Below are 19,102 nucleotides of genomic sequence, written 5' to 3' on the forward strand. Positions count from 1 at the left end.
AATACAGCTTACATTCACTTTACTGCTTAGTTTAGTGTGTATAGCAGCAAAGTCCCCAAATATTTAATATTGGTTCTGTCTAGATTGCAAATTCTTGCAGCAGAAACTGTATTTTTGTGCCTTGTACAACGCTGACCACAAATTCACTGGTACACTATTCACAGAGCTTCTGTGAGGATTAGTTAATGTTTTCAAAGTTCTTTGAAGATGGAAAACATTAGTAAAAAAAATTACTTCTATCCACCAATACAAAGAATTATATACAGAAAAGATTAGACTTACTTTTCCCGCTGCCATTAGGGACAATGCAAACTGATACCAAAGATGGAACTCTTCAAATGCAAACTTCATTGCTCTTTCTAAACACTAATTTTAAAATAAAAATGATTAATAAATTTATAAAATACTCATTAAGGGCTTTCAAAGATTTACGCACATGCTTATCTTAATGGCCTAAGAAGATCAAAATAATCGTAAGGCTTTTCTATAGATTTGTCATATACATCCTCACTTAAAGTATAGGAAATCAAAACCAGTTTGGTTCAGATAACCTGCATATCAAGGTAGTAGGCTCTTTGGGAAATGGACTGTCTTTCAGTTGTTTGTGTACAGCATTTAGCGCTGGGGTCCTAGCCCCTACAATAATAAGCACTAATACTCAACAAGACAAAACAAACAGAAGCTGTTAGAGCCTACAGGATCATTCTAACAGAAATTTACAAAATTTAAGAGCCAAGGAGAAAATTTCTCTCCCTCACACCATGAATGTTTAAATATTGCTATGTCGGCAGTTCCTTTTTGTTCTGATTGGAGGAGTGATACATATCTGCCATGTGACTGTTGGATGCGGGACCTGAGACTTCCAGGTGCCAGATGCTTATTTAAAACTCAGGTGCCAAAGGAAACTACATACCCATCTTCTCATTCGAAGTGAACACTTGTTGTAGCATTAGCACCCTCAAAACTGGTCATTGGTACAATGAAAAATTGATCCGGCAGTATTATTTTCAATTTAAAGAAATTGAAATCCGAGTACTCATTTATTACAGTGAATATTCAGTTGAGCCTCTCACTTTAGTAACTGGATGTCATAAGGTAGATTGATCATTAGTATATGGAGATTTAATATATTTTAATTAGTGTTGTCTTTCAGTTACAAAAGTTTCATATTTGCTGTTGGCATTAAGAAACCATTTCCTCTTATGCTTATTATTCTGGTTTTATAAATGAGGCCAGCTCCAGGGAGTCCAAAGATTGGATGCTCTTCTGGATTAAACAAACTGGTTTAGCAATTATCTTCCTAGAATGCAAAGCCCAATTATACGAACTAGGTGTTCTGCACTGACAGATGTCCAATAAATATCCCCAACCTTTAAGAACCCAAACACTATTTCTGGTATTCAAATAAGCCTTCAGTATTATGGAAAACACAGAAAGAAAACAAAGACAATATTTATTGTTTTTCCATATAACAGGAGCTGAAGTGAATTATAATACAATACTGAGGCTGAAATAGATGAAAATGGTCAGAAATGTGTTAACAAGGCATTCTGTTTACTGAATAACATTTACATATTATAATTTTTCTTATTATAGGAAATTCTTCTGAATATAGAAATATTATTAATTATTATCCTTAAAAATTATGGTACCATATGGACATTGGTGAAATGTAAGTGTTTTTTTTTGTTTTTTTGTTTGTTGTTTTTTTTAAACAATCAGTAATTCCTTTGCAGCACTGTTACAAAAAGATACTTGCAGGTGGCGCTGCAACCTGGTGCACTGCGTCACAGCACCGCTCACTCAAATTTTGTCTGGCCACCCCTATCAGGAATGCCTACCCAATCCTCAGCAGCCCCAGGGGCCAGGTCACAATGCTCAGAGTGAGAAGCCAACCCCACCCAGCCCTGAGGGACTAGAGCTGCTGCAGTGGGCTGAGTGCAAAGCAGGTTCACTCTGCAACTTCCCCCCACAGCCACCCAATTTCTGGGGCAGCAGCTGACCCGCCCTAGTGCTACCCACCCACTGGGGGAAGCACCTATCCCACCACCACCCAGGGCAGAACCTGGGCCACGTTAGCCTCTTGAAATGTTGGGAGGTATTTTGATGGAGCGCTAATCCAAAAACAAAGATCTAATTCCCTTGATATAGAAGTTTGTCCTTACAATCTCTTCTTGCTAATAAAACGTATCTCAAAGATTCACCATTAAAATGATGAATCTCTCTTTTTAGCTTGGATTTACCTACTTGTTCTTGCCCACAATACCATAATTCTTTCATATGTAAAGTGGGATATTCCACAATTCTGTTAGCAATGAGTGCACCAATGAACTGCTGCTTTTGATATTAACCAGTTTTACTGCGATCCCACACATTTTTAGTGAGCCCTGGTTTTCTGGTATCTTGACAGCTCTTTCATAGCAGATATATTGTTTTGCAAATTGCCACCTTTGATGTGTTTTCCTTGACCTCCATCAAACTGTCTTCAAGTTTAATTTCCTATCTTCTTAGGCATACTTAAGGCTGTTGACCTGGGGACATGCAATTCCGTTTTGGTCTGCAGTGCAACTGAAAACACTTGCACATGGATCATTTCCCCCCTCTTTTAAGATGTGAAGTCTCAACTGAAAGTTTCTCTGGTACTCAGGATTGCCATGAGATATGAACGCATGGCCTGGTCATGGACATTGAGAACTCTGTTCTAAAGTGGTACATATAATGATGTGTATGCATACATGTCCCTTTATTTGGAAAATACATTGTGATTTTGACATCTCTGCATTTAAAACGCTTCTCCTGAACAGGAGCCAATAAACAAACGTTTTACAACCACTATATAGCAGGGGTCGGCAGCCTCTGGCACGTGGCTCGTCAGGGTAAGCACCCTGGTGGGCTGGGCCAGTTTACTTACCTGCTGTGTTGGCAGGTTCAGTGGACCGCAGCTCCCACTGGCCGCGGTTTGCCGTCCCCAGGCCAATGTGGTAGGTGGGAAGCCTCAGCCAGCACATTCCTCGGCCCACGGCGATTCCTGCTGCCCCCAATGGCCTGGGATGGCGGACTGTGACCAGTGGGAGCCACAGTCCACCGAACCTGCTGACTCAGCAGGTAAACAAACTGGCCCGGCCCACCAGAGTGCTTACCCTGGCGAGCCACGTGCCAGGAGGTTACTGACCCCTGCTATGTAGTTTTCATAATGTTCATGAATTTAAATTCAAACGTGCTGTGCTCTTTGTGAATATAATTGGTCTCACTGCATCTGTTCTTGCCCACTCTATCCTGCATCTAGGGCTTGATTCTGCAAGGTGCTCGTCACTCTGCATTTGAGCCACCAAAATGGAGCCAAAGCATCCTCACCTTTAAGGTTCAAGTCTTTCCTTTCTTCCTATTAGTTTAACTGTGAGAAAATATCTTATTCCAGATATAAAAACAGAATTTGGAATGCACAGTCACATAAACAGGTAAGTCTCAAAATATAGCTACCCTGGCTCATGCAGTGGACTACCTTTGAAATTAGCAATTAATTCCGTTTCAAGAATTGCACCAATCAAGAGAGCTGAACCAAAAGCTTACTGAGCAACATGTCTCTGTTGGGAAAATATTTGCTAACTAGTTCTTCCACGAGTTGAGTGAGGTGAGGAATGCTTTTTAATAAAGGCCCAATATTTCATTATTACCACCAAGAGAGTTCCAAGTAGATTTAGGGACAGATATATAAAATTCATATCGCACAGCAAGAGAATATACAGTGAATTCACAAATCATGAAATGATAAATATGGTTACTCCTCTGAGAGGATTACTAGACAAAAGGAAACAGGCTGATAACATACAAAAGTAGCTCTGTTCTACTGAGCATGGATATGGCATATACTAATTTAGCTATGACATGATGTGAAAATCATGGTCCAGACACCCCAAGAGGAAAACGGGAGGTCTGAACGCCAAAGAATAAGCAACTGAATGAATTGGTTGTGTATTAAATATATGTCATGTAAGGTCTTTTATGAATGCTTGTGATCTCCTGAATTTATTGGTCATTAGCAGATCTGCATAAAGTTATGATTATAGATGCACGCATGTATATAGGTGCAGAAAATTGTAACCATAACTATAGTGCAACTAGAGCATCACCTCACAGCAGTATGGTGAAACAATCAGGCAAAGGGGGTACCTCCTGGGCCAGGTATTTACATGAACCAGCTCCAGTCACTGAGCATTGTCCAGCCAGAGAGACAGTGGTGGACCACTAATGTAAACGCGAAAACACTGAAACTGAAAAGAAACCCCCCACTTTGTGTAACCATGAATTAGTCTGAGAAAAAGGAAAAACCAAACAAAAACAGAAGCAAAAAACCCACAAGCCCTGTTAAAAGGGAAGGAACTTGAAGTGATGGCTGTCCTGAAACTGAGGTCCAGCATGGCCATGCTGTCCATGAAGCACCCCCTCTAGGACATAGGACACACTGGGAATCTGTCAAGAGGCAATAGGTAACTTGTATTAGAAAAGAGAACTTAATTAGTAGAGAATTATAAAGCCTGAGATTTGTGTTTATGTTTATTTTCTGTATAACTTGTATTTGCTTTTCCTTACTATTTCATCATTGACTATGATTTTTCTATTAAATAAACTTTTTGTTTATTTTTATCCGCTGCTGTGGAGGACAAGATATTTATCAAAGATGCGAAGGTTAATGGTAGGGTATGCCTGGCATGGAAAGGCTCTGCAGATTTCACTGGTTAAAAGGGAGATGGTCAAAGAGCTTAACTTGCTCCCAGAAGAAAATGTACAACTCCTTGCTTTGGGAAATTTTGAAATCACAGCACTCTTAGCCCACATAGAGCTGGAGTAGGAGGGGAGCAAAATATGATCTGAAAGTGGGAATTTGGGATGGTATCCCTGCAGACATTTTGGTTGGAAATTATTATACCTGTGTCTAAAGTTACTAATGTGGTAACCTGCAGTGGGAAAGCGTGTACCACAGAAGCCCCTTTGCCTGACCCAGGGGAGAAAGAGACAGAAGGAACAGGGAAAGACACTTTGCCTGCACAGCAGAGTAGGAAGCACTGCCAGGGAGCGGGTATCAGCTCGTCTTACTGAAGCAGCCCTCCAAATCAGCCAGAGGCAAGGAGCCCTTGTTAGGGATTGGGACACAGATGTTTTCCTAGAGACCATTAGCAATACCCCTGCAGAAGATGATGGGGGAGGTTTTTTTTTTATGGAGAAAGGCAGGATATTTAGGGAAGCCCCAATGGGAAAGAACAAGGGCCACAGGGAACACTACAAACAATTGATAATGCTCAAAAAACACAGGTAAGTATCACTACATTTAGCCCATAACTGTCCATTTGACGGACATCTAGGAGTAGAAAGGACATTTAAACGGCTTCAGAAGTAGTTTTACTGGCCAGGTAGAGGGATGGACATAAAGGAATACAGTAAATCCTGTGAGTTGTGCCAGAAGTGGAAAAAGACTACAAGTCTCTGTAAAGTCCCATTAAAAACGACTAATTTGCACAAAAAGTTGTTACTCTCTCCCCACTGCTCAAACAAGATTTACTAGGACACTGTAGTGAGGAATTTTTGTATTAAGGTCTCCTAAACCTTACAAAATATACTGCAGTGCATTTATTAGCATACTAAGAAACAGTATAAATAATTGAAACTAAATTCTAAGTGTCCATATTGTGATGCACATCACCCCCCCAAATTTTGTTTGTTTACTTATTTGCTACTTTGTAAAATTCAGTACCTCACAATTGGTCTTTCCAATACATGTAGATTTATAAATTTATTTGGGCATAAGCTTTTGTGGGCTAACACGCACTTCATCAGATGCATAGAATGGAGTGCATCTGATGAAGTGGGTTTTAGCCCACGAAAGCTTATGCCCAAATAAATCTGTTAGTCTCTAAGGTGCCACAAGGATTCCTCGTTGTTTTTGCTGATACAAATTAACATGGCTACCACTCTGAAACATGTAAATTTCTGTCGTTCTCCTGTATTTAGAATGTAGATATTTAGCTAGAAAGTACAAAAGTTGAATGTCATTGTATTTACGCTAACTTTAATTAAATCAATATTCAAGCTGTGTGAAATGTAGCACTGTAGGAAGGAGAACCTATTAAAGTGACACAGCAGATAATGCTACTATGTTGGAAAGATATGTAGTTATATACAGTTCTCAGAAGTGACTTAAGTATCTATCACTTCAACTGACAAGGAACAATTATTGCTACAGTTAGGATTTGATATAGTTTAAGCATTAGTTAAGCCATCCATGTGCTCAGCACTATACAAGACACAAAAAAAGCCCACAGATAAATTCCAGAAATTTATAACCAAAGGCCCTAAACTGGCCTACAAACACTAATCAAAATTACTCAGTATAAGTTCAAAGCTGACTATGAAGACTTACAAATGTCTCTCACTAACGACAGATGAAATTCAATGTTGATAAATGCAAAGTAAAGCACATTGGAAAACATCATCCCAACTATACATACAAAATGATGGGATCTAAATTAACCGCTACCACTCAAGAAACAGATCTTGGCATCATTGTGGATAGTTCTCTGAAAACATTCGCTTTATGCGCAACAGCAGTCAAAAAAGCTAAGAATGTTAACAGCCATTAGGAAAAGGATAGATAAGATGACAGTAAATATAATGCCACTATACAAATCCATGGAATGCCCACATCTTTAATACTGCATGCAGTTCTGGTCAGCCCATCTCAAAAAGAGAGATGGGAATTGGAAAAGGTACAAAGAAGGGCAATAAAAATGATTAAGTGAATAGAACAGCTTCTGTATGAGGAGAGATTAAAAAGACTGGGACTTTTTAGTCTGGAAATGAGACAACTAAGGGGGGGGATATGATAAAGATCTATAAAATCATGAATGGTGTAAAGAAAGTGAATAAGGAAATATTATTTACTTCTTCACAAAACACAAAAACCAGAGATCACTCAATAATATTAATAGGCAACACGTTAAAAGGAAACAAAAAGTACTACTTCACACGGCACTCAGTCAACTTGTGGAACTCATTTTCGGGGATGTTGTGAAGGCCAAAACTATAACTGGATTAAAAAAAGAATTAGATAAGTTCATGGAGGTCCTTCAATGGCTATTAGCCAAGCTGTTGAGGGACACAACCCCATGTTCTTGGTGTCTCTAGCCTCTGACTGTGAGAAGCTGGAAGTGAACGACTGGGCGATCATTCAATAATTGCCCTGTTCTGTTCATTCCCTTTGAGCACCTGGTTTTGGCCACTGTTTGAAGACAGGATACTGACCTAAATGACTGTTGGTCTGACCTATTATGGCCATTTTATGTTCTTATCAATTTAAACACAATGTTATTAAAACAGTAAAACAGCTAACATGTTTGTAGTGTTCTAAGTCAATATTTCCTTTGGATCTTACCTTGAATTTTACCTATGCTAAGTATTTTAGACTGTAAGCTCCTCAGGGCAGGGATAGTCCTTGTATCTTTTACAGTGGTAAGAACATAATCTGCACTAGATAAATAAAAAGGAATTTACTATGTGAGATTTGAACAAAAACAGAAGTGTGAACTCAAATATATTGGCACCTAAACCAAGTCCACAGCATCAGAAAAAAATATTTTTCTTTCAAAATAATGTTGGACTCCATAATGCATTATGAGAACTGTAAAACATCAATAAACTATGTTAATATCTTTAGTATTTACAGATTCAAGCATATAATATTAATTGCTTTCCTTTTCATAGCCATGATTCTCATGCCAACCAGAGGTTAAGCCAAAAACAGCAACTAGTAGCCATAAATTTGCTCCCTTACTACATAAAGATTTCAACAAGGCTTACAATTGGCCCATTAAACATTAATCTGTATTACTAATTATACTTTGGTAGTGCCTAAAATGCATTAAGAAAAAAATTCGGTAGCTCATTGACACACTAGGAAGTGTTTTCCACAAAACCATATTGACTGAGTTTTAAAAGTAACATTATCATAGGGTGAAATAACTTCGAATGTTACTGTTTTTATAGGTGTTGTATGCATTGAGATGAGAGCTATACTGGCTAAAATAGATTCAGAGGTTAGGTTTCCTATTTTTTTCTTGTTAATTTACCGTCTTCTCACATGATGCAGGAAACAGCAGGGTAATTTGCTCTATTTATTAAAGTACAATGCTTTAAATCAGGGGTGGCCAACCTGTGGCTCCAGAGCCACATGCGGCTCTTCAGAAGTTAATATGTGGTGTGGCTTCTTGTATAGGCACCGACTCCGGGACTGGAGCTACAGGCACCAACTTTCCAATCTGCCAGGGGGTGCTCACTGCTCAACCCCTGGCTCTGCCCCCACTCCATTCCTTCCCATCCCCTCCCCTGAGCCTGCCATGCCCTCACTCCTTCCCCTTTCCCCCAGAGGCTCCTGTATGCCACAAAACAGCTGATTGGGAGGTACGGGGAGGGAGAGGGAGGTGCTGATTGGCAGGGCTGTAGGTGGGTGGGAGACGCTAGGAGTGGGGGGAGTTGATGGAGAAGTGCTACTGACGTATTACTGTGGCTCTTTGGCAATGTACATCGGTAAATTCTGGCTCCTTCTTAGGCTCAGGCTGGCCACCCCTGCATTAAATACACAATTTTGGGGGAATTTCAATACTCAGTGCAGACCTCTGACCTACTTTTTGATTCCCTCCCCCACACTCAACCAAGCACAACTCCTAGAAAATTATAGACTCATATTTATTTTAGGCTAACAGAACAAAAAACAAACAAAACAAAACAAAAATATCTGTGAAGTCCATCCTGGACCACTTTACCTCAAGTTCCAGAGCCACTGCCTTTAATAGTAATTATTGTTGAAGTATGGAATACGCACACACAAGTTCAGAGACATCAGCAAATATTTGCACTTGTGAATTTGTTGACACTTTTGCACATTCACATATGCAAAATGTGAATGTGCAAATGTGTCAATAAATTCACAAGTGCAAATATTTGCAAAATGTGAATGTGTTATGTGACTGTTGGAAAGCATGGCATTGTAATTAAGGTTCTACACTATACAACGAAGGAGATAAATATATTATTTGAAAGGCATTTTCTTACCAGCTGGAGATAGAAGAAAATTCATTGCAACTATGCAGTGTGTCTTTGTCATTGAAAGCATGTTGGGTGGGCATTAGAGTATGGTTAAGAGGTGACCCACAACTTGGTAATTCTTGTTTTTTAGGATTTGTCTTGCGGGATGTCACACTTAGCCAACTTCAGATCTCCAACTTCAATCCTTTTGATATCAAGCTTTTGGTTACAGAATAAAGAAAAGAAACTAAAAGTGTAGTAGAAATAATTCCGCCAGTTCTCTACGCTAGAGTCCTTCTGTGGGTAGATGACTGGTCACTGACCTCCCAGGGCTTTCCCAGTGAAGATCAGATGATTACAGGTTTCCTGCTGAGTTAACTAGCAGAGGAGCTAGCCAAAGAAGTCAACTTCTTAGGTGCTGCTGGTCCTGGATAAAATTCTTGCAGCAGATAGTTGAGGTTGATAGCAGTGACTATACATTAGCAGCTATGAAATGCAGAATCATGAAATGCTAAAACCAACTATGAAATGCTAAAACCAATGGAAATCTAAGGTCAGTAGAAGGTTAATAAGGAATTTTAAAATTCAAACAGTAACTAAAGAGTAGATTAACTAGACATTAAAGAGAAACTACTAAAGAAAAACATTTTTAAACCTGCAGGACGGGACAACTCAGCACCAAAGAATTTTAAAGACGGAAGGTGGTAATGACCACTTTCATGTGGTTCACTTTGTTAAGTGGGAAACCATCGCTATCATCATTAAACCAGCGACCAAACGTTAACGGTCGACCTCCCAGTCAAAAGAGCAACAAAATAAGACTTTTCAGGGCCAACTTACTAGGCAGTTCATTTGTGGCATAGGGTTCCAGGAGGGCGAGGATGTGTATGGTGGTCATCTTCAGCATTTTCTCCTGGTAGTCACACTTGGAGCATAAGAGGCCTTCAACATTCAATTGGCAGACTTTTACCCCAATCTGCCTAGTAAGTTGGCCCTGAAAAGTCTTTGTCGTCTTAGGTGAAAGAGATAATTTGGGGTTTTCTGCTCTTCTCTTTTACAGTTCAGTGAACTTTTCAAGTGGATTCTTTTGAAGATTACCTCTCAAAGCAAAAGTTTTCCAACAACGAGGTAGGTGACATGGAGTCAGGTGATGGACACTTCATGCTCTTTCCCCTCACTTGTTTGTTGAAATGTCAATTTGCTTTATCTCCTGCCATCTGCCCTTGTTGTCTAACGAATCCTGTTTACTATGTATGTGTAAATTGGAGTAAATACACATTCATTTGTTTAAGATAGCCCCAATTAACAACTATTGCTTAGGCAAGGCTGTGTGGTTTTCAGCATGTTCTAATATCATACTGGGGGATTTCATAACTTTACATAAAATTTTGCTACATAAATTTCACCATATTTAGTAGCTTTCAAATGATACTTCACAAGGCATATTTCGTATAAAGATTATTACAGCAGTGTATAGGGTGTGAATATGGGGGGTGTTTTCAGTCACATCATTTTACTAAGCTCCTTCTTTGTGGGGGAGATTAGAACATCCACCAGGGACACAAGTCATCATATACTCCTTGCTGGACTGTAGAGAGCCAAGAGCTCTTCCATAAATATGATGAGTGTAGAGACCCAGAAATTGGAAAGCCCTCCTAGCAGCACTGGATGCAGCAAGATGGAAACAGTGGACCAAATGAGCAGGAAGTCTAAAATTTCATACACACAAATAGATGTTCCTGGAACCTGCCGAGACACCTGGGGGGTACAAATCCCTTGCATTCCACTAAGATGCACGTGAAAGATAATGCCATCATTGCTAAACTGTTGCGGACATCAAAACAGCAAGTGGACAAACAGTAGCACAGACAGTCCAGCATCAACTCCAGCAGATGAGGTCCACACCCTCTTTATTATCCCAGTGGTTTCAACCATTCACAAATAGGGAGATTGATGCAGCCAATGTAGCCACAAAACTGGGAAAAGCAGCAGTAGATGGCGGCATCTATCTCAAGTTCCTATATAACCTGGGTCCACTGACATGGATATGAATGGTCACCAACACTCTAGAGACCAGTGAAATCCACCCTGTGTGGAGAGAAGCTAAAGTCATTGAAATCCTAAAGCCTGGAAAACCTGCACATGACCCTTCTAGTTATAGGGCAATCTCCTGTTTGAGAACCACCTACAAGTGATGAAGTGTATGAATCGGAACCAAATCGAGCCCGCTGCAGATACCAGCCTACACAAGGAGCAAGCTGGTTTCCGACTGCACAGAAGTTGCTGTGCCCAGGTCCTGGGCCTCACTACATACACCAAGGCTGGATTCCAACAAAAACTCAAGACCCAGTACTGCTTTCTTCCATCTGTCAGCAGCATGTGATGTAGTCTGAAAGGATGGACTACTGCTGAACCTGGCCAAAGTGATCCAGTGTTCACATTCCCCAGCTGCTGAACACCAGCTTAGCAGCCAAAAGATGTGCGTACACCTCGGAAGTCAAACCTGCAAGCCATGCACTTTCCATAATGGGCTAACATAAGGCTCTGTACTTGCTCCAATACTCTACAACGTATACAAGAGCGATATCCCTGAAACAATAGCACATAAATTTCTGCATGCTGATGATTTGGCACTCACAACTCAGACTCCATAACTTTAAAGAATTTGAAGTAACCCTTACATCTGACCTTAAAATCACGGAGGAGTACTTCCAAAAGTGGTGGCTGAGACCAAATCCGAGCAATTGGCAGTCTCTACTTTCCACCTGAAAATAGAATCGCAGAAGCCACTGTCTAGTTTCATGGTGAAACTGTGCATCATGACCCAAAGCCAACACATCTCAATATTATTCTTAACCACTCACTGATCTTTCATGACCACCTCAAGAAAATAGCCTCTAAAGCAAAGGCTTGCGCCAACATTATCCAAAAGTTAGTGGGAACAAGCTGCGCACCAACTGCTCTGGTATTACGAATATCAACCTTAACTCTGGTATACTTAGTTGCACAGTACTGTGCACTAGTTTTGGACAAGATGCTGCCACAGTCAACTTGTAGATAGGCAGCTGAATCAGACCATGTGCATTATGACAGAAACTTTACAAACACCACCTCACTGAACCGCATCTGAACAAACCATGCAGTTACTTAATGCACAAGTGGAAAATCAAAGACTTACCTTTCATGCGACTGCAGTGAGAACATCCAAACCATTGAATACATAATAATGCAGAGCTTCAAATATGGATTCAAAGGTGAAATGGACAATGGTTTATCTGACAAGGACACAGACGAGGCCTTGAGATGGCTTATGGACCTACAACTGCATCTACAGAACATTGCTCTGCAGATGCCATACACATATGCGAGAAAGTAAGTTTTAAAAGATTTAGCTGAGGAGGATTCTGAACCACTGATGTTGATTTTTAACAAATCTTGGAATCTAGGAAAGTTCAAGAGAAAAAAGGAGAATATACCAGTACTTTTAAAAGGGTAAGCAAGATGATCAGGATAACTAAAGGGCAGGTAGCCTGACATCAATCCTGGGCAAAATCATGGAAGGACTAATATGGGATGCAATCAGAAAAAAACAATTAAAGGTTGGTAGCTCTGTACTAATCAGCACTCTTTTACGAAAAAGAGGTTCTATCAGATAAATGTCTTTTTTGAAGAGATCACAAATTTGCTTTAGGCATAATAATGTCTCAACAACTCTGTAGATGTAATATTCTGAGACAATCATAAAACATTTGACTTAGTACCACCCGGCATTCTGATTAAAAACCCAAACACTATACAAAAAACAGTATAATGCATGTTAAATGTATTAAGACCTGGCTAATTGATAGATCTCAAAAAGTAATTATAAACAGAGAATCATCATAATAAGAAAGGGGACTATTTCTAATGGGGTCCAATAGGGATCTGTTTTTGCCCCAATGCTATTCAGCATCTTTACCAATAATCTGGAAGAAAATACAAAAGCATTGCTGATACATTTTGCAGATCACAAAAACTGGTAGAGTAGTAAATAATAATGACAGGTCACTGCTACAGAATGATCTGGAGTACTTGGTAAACCGTGTTCTTCTGAACAATATGCATTTTAATACAGCTAGATGCAAGGTCATATACCTAGGAACAAAAAATCTATGTCACACTTTCGGTACTGGGGAGAGTTGTGGGGCTGTATTCTGAAAAGGATTAGGGGTCATGGTGGATAACCAACTGTACACGAGCTTTCAGTAAATACCGTGGCTAAGAGGGATAACATTTCTTGGATATATAAGGAGGCAATATCAGGTAACCGTAGGGAGAGGGTATTATCTCTGTATACAGCACTGATGAGGAAAGGACTGGAATACTGTTGTCTAGTTCTGCTGTTCATACTTAAAAAATGTTTTAAAATGGAAGAGAGTTCAAAGAAGAACTTTAAGAATGATCTGAAGTCTAGAAAACATGTCTCGCAGTGAAAGGTTTAAGAGGCTCAATCTATCTATCTTATCAAAGAGAAAGTTAAGACGTAACTTTATCACAGTCTGTAAGTATCTGAATTTACAGAAGATTTCTGGCAGTAGAGGACTCTTTAGTTTAGCAGACAAAGGCATAATGAGCTCCAATGGCTGGAAACTGAAGCAAGATAAATTCAGACTAGAAATAAAGCACACAGTTTAACAGTGAGGGTAATTAACCATTGGAATAACTTAACAGGGGATGTGGTGGATCCTCCATCACTTAACATTTTTAAATCAAGATTGGATATTTTTCTAAAAGATATGCTACAGGTCAGACAGATGGTATGGGTGTGATGCAAGAATTACTGTACAAAATCTGATGGCCTTTGTATGCAAATGACTACAAAAGATAAGCATAACAATCTGTTATGATCTTAAATCTATTAATCTAGATAGAACTGGGTTTGTTTTCTAGTGACCTGCCTGGGGAAAGATGCTGTTGGTCCAGAAAGATCTCCCCCAGATTCATGAAGGACCAAATATACTTCATCACAGTAACTACATAAATAAAGATATCTATGCTAATTCCGAGAGCACACATTATAGAGTTCCACTCACTCAATGATTTTGGGAAGATTTGAAATGTTATACACAGAAGTATCTTTATAAATGTAAATAAAACCCTTACTATTGTGGCCAGGGGGGAAAAAAAAACTAAAGAAATCAGGAAATATATATAAAGGTCTATTCCTTGACTCTGCTGAAGGCACTTCATTACTTTCTGCTTGAGCAAAAACTGTTATTGGCTCCAAAAGATGGCTGCCTCTTAGGAGCACCTATAGATCATCATATGGTTTCCAGAACACAAAAGGTGATACAAAGCTCCAAGGTGGAGCCAAAGGAAAGGTCAGGTCAAGACAGGATGACAGGCTATCTGGAAGGAAATTTCCTCTGCTGGACTGATATTTAGATAGATTAATTATAAATGGGAATTACCAACTCCTTTTTGACCAAGCTGAAGTATATTAACACTAATGGATCGAAGATTTTTCAAATTCTATTATATTTACATTAATAATAAAATTAAGCTAGAGGCTCCTGGTTGGTGACCACAGAATTTGAAGGCAGATAAGCTGCACAATGCCACAGGTGGCTGGAAAAAATTAGCTCCTTAAAGCCTGGATGTTCTGGAATATTTTGGACAATAGTGCATGGGATTTAAGAGCTAGCTGAATGCTTTGTCGATATGAGAGAAGAATAGATCTTACAGAACATCTGACAGAACAGTACATTTGTATCTTTCCATCAAAAACAGGCATTGTATTTTGACATATATTTTATTCTGATAGAGAATGTCTTTACAGAAGTTTTTCGACATACAGAATAGCAGCTTCATGGCCAGAGTATCAGTATTTTTGAACGTTATGTATTGGCCGAGATTTTCAAAAATGTATGACTAAAGTTAGGCTTCTAAAAAGTGGCTTGATGTACAAAATAACCCTATAGTACTGCAGTGGACTATACCTATGAAGGGTTAGGCCCCATTTTGGCAAAGACTTAATTTTAACCATATGAGGAGTCCTACTCAAGAGCCATGAAATCAGAGAAAGTTTCATGATTTCTCAGTATAATTGACATGCCTACATGCACTGGAAGACATTGGGACAAACCTTGGGCCATTAATCTCTAAAGTGCACGAGCCTACATTAATACATTGGGGTACATGCTTGGCAAATGAAGCTCCAAACAAATTTTATGTAAACACCACATAGTTGATATACAATTTAGGAAACAAAGTCATTTACTGGAAAGAATTTTAAAATATTTGACAATCCAAGATTATGCTGAGAAACGAAAGCCCTACCTAAGCTTTTATACTGTTTGGTTTCATGGAAGGGCTACTATCACTCTGATAAAAATTGTGTGTAGACCACCTGATGCTGAAAAACGCTGGTTACAGGAGGAAATACTTCCATTCCAGAGTTGAGCATGAGGAGATATTGCTATGAAATGCTTCACAGACATAACACTATTGAATTTTTATTTTAAGTAAAGAATCCTTCAGTGAATGTTCTGAGGCATATTACTAACTAGCTAATCAAATCCTTGATGGGCTTTTCCTGTCAAGCGAAATGTATGGAATTCAGGTGTGACTAAGAGCTTATCGTGGATACAGATGGCTAACCATGAATCTCAGTTAATGGCATTTTGCTGAATTCAAGGCATTGCTTTAAGCAGGAGAAAAACCTTCTCTTCTGCAAAGAGCCTGATTAGCCATTATGCATTTGAGAAATAGGAGATTACACTTTAAAATGCCCTAAACATGTAAGAAGTCATATCTAAAAAGAACAGATTTTTATATTATATAATTAAATAAAACTCTTCAGGCATCATATGCAATTTCTATAGCAGAGATGTGAAGAGACAATTAATGAGGGAGAAGCTCATTATTAGCTATGTAAAAGCCAGGTATTATTATTATTATGAACAGCATTTTAGAGCAGTCCCAACGCTATGAGACCAAACGGGGAAATTACATAAAATACTTATCTCAAAAGAAATAGTTTCATAAATTCCTTTTCCAGCTACTCACTAATGAGGATGTATTTATAATACAATTGTTATGGTAGAAGATTTTTTATGAAACTGTTTAGACCCTTTTACTACAACATAACTGAACAGAGTAGTAAATTCATGGCAGTTTCTGTTTTCAAAATGACCATAGACAGTTTTGTCATCTACATTTCATATACGTTAACAACTGGAAACAAACTGAAGACATGGCACTGGAAATATTTACTATTAAAGACGTACCTCTGATAGCATTTCATATTGACCTCTTCTCCCTAAGGCAATTGTAAGCAAATCATAGACCACAGATGCACTTTGCAAACTGATGATGCGATCATTTTTGTGCTCTGGTATTCTGCTCAGTACAGCATCACGGTTAGCCTGGAAGACAACACCAAGAAGAAACCTAGGGTGTCAGTCTAACCTGACTCACATTTTGATTCTGGTCATTATTAATATGTTTCAACATATCAATCATCGCTGGAAGCAAGTGACCAAACAAGATAGCAACTGCTACTCATTTTGCATTTGATTACTTGTATTTAAACAAAAGACTGTTTGATGCCATTTTTTCACACTACTTTTTGTGAGGGATTTAATACATGAATTAACCCTAATCCAGTGTTTCTGTAACTGATTTACTTTCATTGTTATGTTTTAACTGTATAAAACAGAGGAAAATAATTTTGTTAAAAATTATCTAAGCTGAAGCTATACTTTGCAGTTTGACTCTGGTATAATTAGTGCTTTACAGCAACTCCTCACAAAGTCGTCCCAGTTAATGCTGTTTTGTTGCTGATCAATTAGGGAACATGCCCGTTTAAAGTTGAGCAATACTCCCTTATAATGTCATTTGGCAGTCGCCTGCTTTGTCCATTGCTTGCAGGAAGAGCAGCCCATTGCAGCTACCTGGTGGGGGCTTGGAACCAGGGTGGACTGGCAGCCCCCCATCAGTTCCCCACTCCCTTAAGTTCCCTGTTTGGCAGCCGCCCAGCAGGCTATCAGTTGCTGGCAGTTCACCTGTCCCTCCCTTCACTGCCACATGATGTTCCTGCCCTCTGCCTTGGAGATGCTCCCCAGAGCCTCCTGCTTTCTGTGCGGGGGAGAGGGGGTGCTAATGTCAGGGTGCTCCCCTCCCCCCTGCTCCTGCATCCCGCTTACCCCATCTTCCATAGAGCAGGGGGGGACACAATAGGGCTCAGGATGGAGGGAGCTTCCTGGCAGCAGCTGCCATTTCAGCTTGTTGATCTACTTAAAAAGGCAGCGTACTTAGAGTGGGGCCAACATACTTAAAGGAGCATCTCTCTCTGCCACACACGGTGTGTGTCTCTGTCTGCCATGCTATCTCCCTCCCTCCATTTGTGCTGCCTTGTACAGTGTGAGGCTACTTTAACAACGAGTTAACCCTTGAGGGCTCAGCCAATTGCTAGTTTGTCATTCAGCAGTAAGGCATTCCCTGGGAAATACCCCACTCTCTGACTTCACCACCTCAACCAAGCCTCACAATCATTATCTCTGTGTACCAGTATTAAACTGTTTGTTTAAAACACTTATACTGTGTTACTGTGTGTGTGTGTGTGTGTGTATATAAATATAAAAAAAATATAATCTTTTGTCGGGTGACAAAAATTTCTCTGGAACCTAATCTCCTATTTACATTAATTCTTATGGGGAAATTGGATTCGCTTAACATCATTTTGTTTAAAGTCACATTTTTCAGGAACATAACTACAACATTAAGTGAGGAGTTACTGTATTGTCTTTTGCATCAAAATAATGTACAACTTTGCTGATTGACAGGCTGTTGGAGTCTTCCATCCTTCTTTTGCTCCACTTACTTCATCTTCTGAAGGTCATGACAGTGCCCTCTCTATGGGATGAATAAACACTCTCTTCCAAAGATAACCCACACCAACACAGTTCAATGTAAACTCCATAAGAAGGGCCTTATACAAGAAGCTCAGCCTCTCCAATCCTATGGCTCAAGTGTTGCACAGAAACGTGTGCATATTGACAACACTCTGCACTTCTCATGTGCCTTTCGTCTGATGGATTTCAAAATATTTTACAAAGACTAATGAATTACAACATACCTTTTTACAAATAGGCATACTGAGGTACAGGCAGATTAAACCAACTTGCCCAGGTTAACAGAGGAAGTCTTTTGTAGAGCAGAGATAAAATTCAAGTCTTCCGATGCCCAGTGCTATGACTTAACGAGAAGACCACTTGTATACCACTGTCTAGAACTTTAAAAGGTTACTCTAAAACCAACCTCTTCTATTCTCCATCACATCTTTTTATCACAAAACCACCAGTCTGAATATGCCTTGTCTTGATGTCCTCTAATTACAGTAAAAGCTCTAATTCTATATGCTTTTACATTCAAATTTAGAATTTCAGTTCAAATTTCATTGTTGTAGACTACAAACTTGAATTTTTATGGGTTACTATAATGTGAAACAAATTAAAGATCTGAAGTGAGAGGAGCCCAAGATTTTTGTTTTGTTTTGTTGTGTTTAAATATAACGACAGTCAGAGGACCCTCTAGAGAACTGAAGAACAAGTTGACAACTGCATTTATTCATCTATTAATCTCATCTAGCCAGAAATCAAACATTATTTCTAGCAACTTGTTTTCATTTCGATATAAGTTTAATTTCTATATAGTTTATAGATTCACATTAGAAGTCAGAATGGACAGCCTTCATTCCCCTCTTATAGGAAGATGAAAAATCACACACATTAAAATCTGAAGTACTTTTTAAGCTACTTTAACTGGCTAACGTTTTAGGCTCTGAAAACACTGGATGAAAAAGTCAATAAAATCAGGATAATCAAACACTAAGTGGTAAATTTTCAAAGTGGTACATGGGGAGTATGGCAAATTGCCGGTACTGTTCTCTGGGTCTCGCGCTTTCTCTTCTCTGGGGTAGGTTCAGGGCGATATTGCTTGCCTCTGAACCAGTTCTTAATCACTCCCCTAGTGTCCTTGGAGGAGG

General features: G+C 39.2%; 1 protein-coding gene across 5 annotated transcripts in view; it reads right to left on the bottom strand.

Moving 5' to 3' along the window:
* The window catches only part of TTC7B (tetratricopeptide repeat domain 7B), a 336,047-nt gene that overhangs the window by 165,872 nt on the left and 151,073 nt on the right, over positions 1-19,102 (bottom strand). For all 5 annotated transcript variants that reach the window (XM_032766516.2, XM_032766515.2, XM_075065637.1 and 2 more), the window contains 2 exons: positions 16,344-16,481; positions 283-366 (listed from right to left, as the gene is read on the bottom strand). In XM_032766516.2, coding sequence (XP_032622407.1) covers positions 283-366; positions 16,344-16,481 — 222 coding nt within the window. The remainder of the gene's footprint in view (positions 1-282; positions 367-16,343; positions 16,482-19,102) is intronic.

This window comes from Chelonoidis abingdonii, chromosome 4 (assembly GCF_003597395.2).
Source record: "Chelonoidis abingdonii isolate Lonesome George chromosome 4, CheloAbing_2.0, whole genome shotgun sequence".
Classification (NCBI taxonomy): domain Eukaryota; kingdom Metazoa; phylum Chordata; order Testudines; family Testudinidae; genus Chelonoidis; species Chelonoidis abingdonii.